This window comes from Nymphaea colorata, chromosome 12, assembly GCF_008831285.2.
Source record: "Nymphaea colorata isolate Beijing-Zhang1983 chromosome 12, ASM883128v2, whole genome shotgun sequence".
Lineage (NCBI taxonomy): Eukaryota > Viridiplantae > Streptophyta > Magnoliopsida > Nymphaeales > Nymphaeaceae > Nymphaea > Nymphaea colorata.
Genome location: NC_045149.1, coordinates 2,860,635 through 2,869,716, shown reverse-complemented (window position 1 = coordinate 2,869,716; position 9,082 = coordinate 2,860,635). Strand labels below are relative to the sequence as shown.

Sequence of the window (9,082 nt, the reverse complement as noted above, 5' to 3'; positions counted from 1 at the left end):
TCCGTGAAGTTTCATTCAAGAACCACCAATAAATGTTGGATCCCCTTTGAAAACAGATTTGCCTTTCTGACGATCGACTTAAAAAAGCGATCACATAAAAATTCCATGATCGCGTAGCCTCACTTTTCACAATGAAAATTTTATATAACAAAATCGACTTGATTTTTGGTTCACGCAATTCGAGAATACATAAACTTCAGAAAAAAAATCAGCCACAAGCTAATAAGATTGAGAAAAAATGGAAGATTTCATATGGTAAAAACATGAATAAAAGAACGTGCTGCTCTGTCAGTTAATTGTACAATAGGTTACATAATAAGGTCAATTTCTCTGAAACTAAAGACCTACAAGACATAAAGCCACGGGAGAAAACCGGCCATCATTCAAAATAAAAATACAAATTTCAGGTTAAGAATGAAAAAAGACTAACAGCAAACATGAACTTGGGAGCAGGCATCCAGGAAAAGCATAAAGTATAGAACTGCTCAAACATGATCAACCAGCTATGCAGCTACAGTGCCGACAGCTACATTAACTGAACCATTAGATCCACGACCCCTTCCACGTCCACGTCCCCTGCCACGACGGTGCCCTGCAATAGTGTGAAACAAGCCAGGCAGTGTAAATTACAAAAAGCACTTTCAGAGCAAGACTATTTTTGAAGTTAGCAGGATGCACCCGCACCACCTCTACCATAGATGGGTGCTTCATCATCAAGCATTGGTTTCATGATGGGTATCAGCTGGGCCACCATAGCTTCTCCCACGTCCACGGTAGCCACCACGCCCATGACCGCGGTTGTATCCTCGGCCTCTGTCCCAGCCACCATTTACATGTTCACCGTCAGCATCACCATTTCCTGCAACCCATTCAATAATCAGAGGCAGCATACCAATAAAACACTACAGACTTGAGAAAATTAAAGGGACTACCTTTACCTCTCCCCTCACCCCCGTCCACGAGAACCACGACCTTACCACCTCCACCAGGAGAGGCCTCTAAAAATATTGAAGCCTGTAGAGACTTCTATTTAACAAGTGTTCGAAGCACACAAGATAGTTTATACCTCCTCCATAATCAAAGTCATTCAATGGCTTGACTTGATCTGCAGGTAAAGGTGGCTGGTATATGCATAAGAACATAAATGTATTGTGAATTCAAGGAGCAAATAATAATCAAAGCCATTCAACATCTGTTCGTTTGCCTACTTAATAAAAGAAGAAATCCCAAGTATATCTGACAAAGAAACTTCTTCACATCCATATTCCTGGCATAAACTTAATGCACCACCTTCAGGATGGAAGTCAATTGCAGAGTATTGCTACAAACGTGGCAATATAGTAGTATGTACTATTATACTGTTATATAGGGTTATAGTCTACGGTGGTCATAACCCTATATACCATAATATGTTGTACTACATATTATATAGTCTATATAATATAGCATGCTATATTATATCAGTACTATCCCAGGTATAGTACTGATATACATATATTACCTGTATACAACATTATAAGTTGTATACACTATTATACAACCATCATTGTCCTCTACATAGTTGGTTGTAATATATATGTCTATGTATAAGGAATATATACACAACATGGTAAGGTCACCTATATATACTTAACACTAAACAGATAAGGCGACCATTTATATATATGGTAATCTCTGTATAACAAAGGACCCATCCTATACTGGTTATAGTACAGGCACTATTATTGTATGATATACTGTTATTCTCTGGAATATGCTTATAGTACCCTATGTTATACACATATATACATTATGGTATATACTAGACGATCATATTACATAATATGTAAAATGTTATTAGATACCAGACATGATCATATAATTATATGTCAGGTATCATATGTACACAATAAGGTATATGTATAATAGTACTATATGATAGATACCTATGACAGTATAATACGGCATGTACAGCCATACCAGTTATATACTATAACACATAGTGTTATTGTATATGTACACATGGTTGTATGTACATATGTCATGACATAGACTAAGAACTCATTATTGGTAACATACTGTATTATATAATTATAGTTTATGCCCTATAATAGTATGTATATATATATATATATATATATATATATATATATATATATATATATATATATATATATATATATATACAGACTATGTCATGACATATGGACATTATATTGTAATGTAATAATAGCTGTATATGGATAATAGTGTATACCTAATAATAGCTGTATATGGTTATGACTATAATATATAATGGGTACATGGTGTAGTATAACATATATATTAACACTATAGTTGGGGACATTGGTATTTATTATAATATTATAAGTATAGGGGTTAGACCCTATACTTATAATAGTTAAATATATGAGGGTATATATTTGGACATTGTTGAACATATACCCTACGTATAAACCATACATTATAGCTGTTCTGGTATATACGTGTACCAGAACAGCTATTACTATATTATGTTATAATATAGTACATTGTTAGTATGGTTTACACTACTGATGTAGGTAAATATAACCGTATGTGATATATACAGTTACGTATTGAGGGATGTGGATTGTTCTGATGGGTTATACTGTAATATGTACTATTCTAATTTATACAATTATACTCCATCATATACATAGCATGTATATTAACTATATACATGCTATGAACCTAAACACATGTTATGCTTGCTGAACTCTTGGAATTAAGCAGACCTCATGTTATCAGGATAACCTTTGTTATATGGAACAATATACTATAGTAAATAATTGCGGTCAAACATAGGGCTAGATGTTACCCAATAAGACGAGACCAGGTGTAGACCCTCTTGTAAGGATAATGAAGGCCTAAACGGTATATGAGCCACCTGGACATATACAGTAATGTACCATACAGTGGTGATATATACACAAAAGGGCTTATCATATAACCAACGTCTATATATTTACCCCTAAAGTACCTATCATATGTAACATGACAGGTGCTCCAGTAACATGGTGTCATGTTACTGAATAACTTTAGTATTATATGTTCAAGTATTACGACCACACATTGTAATATGTTAAGAGGTACCACAGCCATTAACTATAGATTATACTGTAACCTTATAATAATCTATTGTAAGCACATCCCATATACAATTATATTAAACAATAGTGCTATGTATATATGCTCTACATACCTATACAGACCCAAAAACATATATTAATAACGTGCAATTGTATATAACATATGACCATGCTATATACAATTATATAGTGAATAATTTGTTTATTCACTATATATAATAGGTCTATGTAAATACCAATAGTTGATAATACAGTACACCTTACCAATGTTATATGGTATTATACGTGTATGGGTAGTATAATACTGGTATATGCCTAATAATAGCTATATACCTACTATACTATCAGCGGTTAAGGGTACATATTTGTTAGCCGTCGGCTAACAAGGGGCGTTAAAGGGGAGAAGGCAAGAGAAACAGAGAGAGAGAGAGAGAAAAGCCAACTTCTAATCATGCTTAATTAGGGAAAAACACAAGCTTAAATATAAGCAGTTGTGGGTCCGGACCGGGCCGACTCCTACTGAAAGCAGATCCATACTGGAAAAGTCTAACATAAAAATATAATGAAAATAGACTCCTATTGGACCTCACGATCCTTATATGGATCGTAACAAATACTTCCCCCTTCCAAGAACACCTTGTCCTCAAGGTGTGAATGACGGAAATCGCCTCTGGATATCCTCAGGGTCCTCCCATGTATTTGGTAACTTGTTCTCGGTAGGGGTGCACAATGAGTCGAGCTACTCACCATGCTGCCATAGACAACATTATCAGGAACAAGTCCCCTCTTTACCAGCTCATGAAATAATGACCATGCTTCAGAAGCCTTGTTTTCCTTACAAAGTCCATCAATCACTGTGTTGTATGTAATTACATTAGGGATGATGCCCCTTTCCAGCATATCATCTAAAAACTTAAATGCTTCTTGGATGAGACCATCCCTACAGAACGCATCAACAAGAATGGTGCAGGTGACAACATTGGGGGCTATACCATTTTCTTACATGAGAATAAAGACGTTAAGAGCTTCCTGTAGGCACCCACATCTGCTATATCCATGAATTAAACTGGTGTAGCAGAAAATATCAGGCACAATGTTATTTTTAACCATTGCATTCAGGTAGTTGTGGGCAATAGCCATTTCACCATTTCTACAAAACCCATCAATTATGATGCCATATGTAACTTCATCATGGTCATAGCCAAGAGCTGCCAATTTATGAAAAAATCTTACAGCAATTTCAATTTCTTGGTTCTTAGATAACCCATTCAGGAACATGCTGTAACAAATAATGTTAGGTTTTATTCCAACAGAAGCCATTTCCTCTAAGAGAGCAAAGCCCTTTGAGAAATGACATTGTTTGCAAAACCCATAAATCAGACTACTATATGGATGAACACTTGGTAATATACAACAAGCCTTCATTACTTCAAAAATTATCATTGCCTCTTTCATGTCCTCTCTGCGGCCCAACATGTGAATAATTGCATTGTAAGAATAGTCATTCAAAGGCAAATGTTTTTCCTTCATCTTGTGAAAAAGCTTCAGCACCATTCAGGGTCTGCAACCTTACAGAGGCCATGAAGATAGGTAGAATAAGAAACAAATAGGCAATTGGTTGTTTGTTTCTGTACAAATACTTCTCCTTATGACCCTTCCACTGGGTTTCCTATGCAGGCTGCCTGAAAAGTTTCCCGAGGGTTCTCGTATGTTTATCATAGATCCTATGCTTGCGACAGGTTAATGGTTTTCTGTTTTCATATAAAGCTTGCTTCATGTTCTTTTTCTCCCTTTAGAGTTTATACTGAAAAATTGATACCTTTCCTTTAACAATTACCAAGGATTGTTACCATATGTTGAGTTATTTGTCAAAAATAAATGCACTAGTTGCCAGCTGGTGGCCATTGGTATATTACTACTCTCAACAAAGATAGGTAGGTTCCTTCCATGTTTTACAAGCTTAAGGGAATATATATATATATATGTATATAATTATTAGAAGAATCATCTTTCATGAATTATGATCTATTACTATTACTGCTTCACTTTAAATTGTCATGGGTGAACATGTCTGATAAAAATATTTGCCATTGGCAGCATATACTTTTCAGCTTGCAGTCAAATCTAGGAGTTTGTTAGTTGAGCCTTTGCAAATTCTATCTTGCCTTCACTGACTATCTGTCTGATATGTTTTATAGACTGATGATTTGGAGCTCGTCCAATAGCTTGCTTGGTTATATTGTAATAGTAATGACCGAATTGCGATAAATGAAACAAGAACAAAAGCAAGAAATTGGCAGCAAAACCAAAAGAGAAGAAAATTGTGCATATTGTTGTAATCTTTTTGTTTAAGAGGGGCACACTGTGAGCCCCAAAGATAAAAATGGTAAGCGCATTTTACTTTTCCATGGGTATAAAAACACATGCACACATCACATTTTTATTGTAATCTAAATACCATGGGCCTTCATTAGTATTACATTTTGCTTCTCTGGAAAATATTGCATTAATTAATAGAATAAGTTGGAGTAGTCATAGAACTGACAACTTCATCCTCAAAAGTGACTTAACTCCTTTTACGTTATACCTGAATTCACGACATCTATTAATATTAGATGCTCTCAAATTATTCCAAAAGAATAAACAACTATGGTGACATCTGTTTCTTTTTCTTCCACAAGTAGGATGAACCCAACTCATGTGACAAAGTGTATTAAGAAATCTCCAAAAATGTTAGCAGCCAGGAAAAAAGAGAGGAGGAAGGAGGGGCTAGAATATCACGTCTTCAATGAGAAAGAAGTGATCAGCTTCATTTCTTACTTATTAAAAAACATTGCCCTAATTGGCCAAGTAACATAATAACCTTATGAAGAATGGATATTTACATAAGTGTACACATGTAGGACTAGATTGGATTCAAATCCATATACAAAGTAATCAAAACAACAATATACAAAGAATGTGAACGTGTGTTGACATTGTGATACACCTTCTAGAAAAGCACCCCATCCTAAGATCAAAATGGCCCTAGTACCATGTGAGCTCCAAATATGTTGACAGCAAGGAAATGAGAGAAGAGGAAAGAGATGCCAAAATATATTCAAATGAAAGCAATGGTGCTCTGTTTCATTGCTTATATAAAAAGAGCAACGTAGTAATTGACCAATTCCAGTAATGCCCTTATGAAGAAAGAGTACTTACATAATGTGTATACATGTAATACGTGGATGGGATTGGATTCAAACCAAAATCTCAAAAATAAAAGACTAACAATATACACAAACTAATATACATGTCTCCTAACAAAGTGAACCTAACTCGGCCATGCGCAAGCTGTTAATATGTCTATTTGTTGTTTTGTCATCACCTGACTAGATATCCATACAATAAAAGTAGATATTGAGGAATAAGAAATAGAACACTGTAGTCACTGCTAGTATTATCTATTGAAGAACTAAATTGGCACAGAAAGCAATCCTTGTAGGAGTAGTAAATAAGTAATATCACATTATCAACAACAATAACTTGTTGACATTTTACTATTTGCTTGGCCATCACTTGACTGGACACCAAATGCAACAAGGGTAGACATTAAGAAACAAGAAATATAACATTTTAGTTACTACAAGTGTTATCTATGGAGATAGATACTGACAGAAAAAGCACCTATTATTTAATACTAAATCAGTTAGATCACATGTCAAAAAATACTTGCTGAAATTTTGAACAGGAAAAAGAAAAACAGAACCTTAGGTTGCGGACCATATTATTATGTTTAGAACTACGCAGAGGATATAAAAGAAGACAAGGTAAAGGGGCACGAATTGGAACAATCACCTTTTGAGCCTAACAATTGTGCTGATAGCATGACGGTCTAAGAGTTCAGCAAGTGCATAGAGCTTAATAGCAAACAGCTACTAGTGCAATCAGGTAAGCATTGAGAATGATAGAAGATGAATCAAAAGAGTCAAGACTCATTAACCCTAATACCCAAGAGTAACAAGGAGACTGTAAACAATGAAAAGGCTCTTACGTAATAGAAAAATATATAACCCAACTAAAGAAGAAGCATGGTGACATTTGCGTTAAACGAAATGGTAAATATCTAAGACCATCATTCTTAAAGTGTGTGCAGATGACTCATATATGGGAATAACTTGCACACACTTCAGGAAAATTGGCAGCACAAATTCACACAGTTACATCTCAAAAAGATAAGGGATTACTTGGGCAGTGTATGTTATAAACCAAGATAGACATAATATGTTGTCCCGAAGTCCCATCATTTGGAGACCTTCTCTGACCTTTGGTGCCTGGAAGGTTTCAGAAATTATGCATAAACAGAGCAGAAAATAATCCAATAGACATATAAGGTAACAAAGTTGATATTCCAGCAAGCAAAAGATTGATCAAACATGAGCAAACTGTGAGATCCAGAAATCCCAAAATTAGACACCAGGAGAGCATTGAATTTGGTGGATCCACAAATGGGACTCACGACAATCTAATTCAATACACTAACCTAACTTTTCCAAATATCTGAGTTCCAACATAATCTTGGTTTTGTGTTAGAGACGCCCAAAGGATTTGGTGGAAAATTTCCAGTGCAACTTTACAACTGTACCTAAAGAATTGATTGTGCAGACCATCTAGTCCAGGAGCCCTGACAATCACAACAAAAATAAAATCACCTTCTTTATGTTGCCAATGTCCAAAGGCCTCTCAAAACATTTTCTTTGTTGAATCACCTGCATTAGAACAAGGACACAGGTTCTCGAATGCAATTGATCTGCACAAGCTGGAGAAAGCTAAACTATTCCTTCTTATCAAGTTAACAAACTATCACCTCCAGCGAACCCGACATTACTTATGCTTGTCAATTATTCAAGAAAATGTTCCCCAAAACAAACAAGGAGGAGACAAACAGACAATATTATTAAGCTATTGTTAAATATTATGATGTTAATATTCCTTCGAATTAGCACCATATCTTGAACCCTTACCTAGAGAACGTCACAATGCAAAACTTTTATTTCAATGGATTCTTCAAAAAAGCATAAGTTTGCATGAGAAAATGGCTGACTAGGGAAACAAACGGCTGAGTAGAACTGTCATACTCAAATGTATGTCTGGTTCAACCTCTCTTCCTGACAAGGACGCAAAAAAAGTGAGAGAATCTAAAGCTTGACAAACCTTTTCAGAGACATAGTAGCTAATTAGACGAGACTGGATAGAGAAATCCCAATAAGTACCTATCCAGAAAGAAGGATAGAAAATGAGAAAGCAATCTGGTTATAGCATAATACAACGTGGAAATGTCAATAGACACTCAACACATAAAAGAAACAATCAATAACTTAAATATTTGAAAGGCCAATCCTATAATTTCAAGATTCCAACTTAATTGTGGGTTTGGGATCATAATCTCAAACTTTTTTAGAACTAACAGAATGCAATTGGAACAAATGGGACAATTGAACATGTATATAAGAGATAATCCAAGCTAAATTTAAAAAGGTGACACATACAATACTCCCATAACTCTTTCAACGATCGACTGCAACTCATCATCAGTATATTCACGAGTCATGAACTATCAGTGATGAACTATCATATCATGAGGCCTGCAGGAAAGGATTCAGGAAAAGATCAGCAATCTTCAACAATGGCAAGACAAATGCATTGTTTCCATTGTTGTTAGGCATGTGAGCTTATGCAGGCCACAAGAACATTTTACCTTCCTAGTTTAATCCCTCAAAAGTATTTTATGACTAGACAAAGGCAGCAAAAACTCACGTTTTGATACAAGATCATGCCACGAATACTCTAGCCCATTAAGATTTATAATAATTTTTGTAGGATTGACCAATGGCCTTATCTGCATATGTTGGAAAGGAAACAATTAGACAGATGAAACATAAACAAAAGAACCATCATCGACCAGTTAGCAATTGGTATCTGCTTTTACTTTCCTGGAGGAAATAGGCAAATGA

At 35.2% G+C, this 9,082-nt stretch overlaps 1 protein-coding gene across 1 annotated transcript; it reads right to left on the bottom strand.

Annotated features, from left to right (window-relative positions):
* Positions 1-503: 503 nt before the first annotated feature.
* On the bottom strand, positions 504-4,643 carry LOC116265821 (putative pentatricopeptide repeat-containing protein At1g12700, mitochondrial). The gene is made up of 6 exons (XM_031646766.1): positions 4,093-4,643; positions 3,837-4,029; positions 1,067-1,121; positions 939-998; positions 752-859; positions 504-592 (listed from the first exon to the last, which is right to left on the bottom strand). The coding sequence occupies exons 1-6, from the start codon at positions 4,641-4,643 to the stop codon at positions 504-506; spliced, it is 1,056 nt and encodes a 351-aa protein (XP_031502626.1).
* Positions 4,644-9,082: the final 4,439 nt, after the last annotated feature.

Bases quoted from the DNA above. Each gene is read 5' to 3' on its own strand.
- LOC116265821 (XM_031646766.1), bottom strand. From the start codon at position 4,643: ATGGTGCTGAAGCTTTTTCACAAGATGAAGGAAAAACATTTGCCTTTG. The intron at 1,122-3,836 runs GTGAGTAGCTCG...TGCATATACCAG, and splicing joins ATGTTGTCTATGGCAGCATG to CCACCTTTACCTGCAGATCA. The intron at 860-938 runs GTAAAGGTAGTC...AATGGGTTGCAG, and splicing joins GGACGGGGGTGAGGGGAGAG to GAAATGGTGATGCTGACGGT.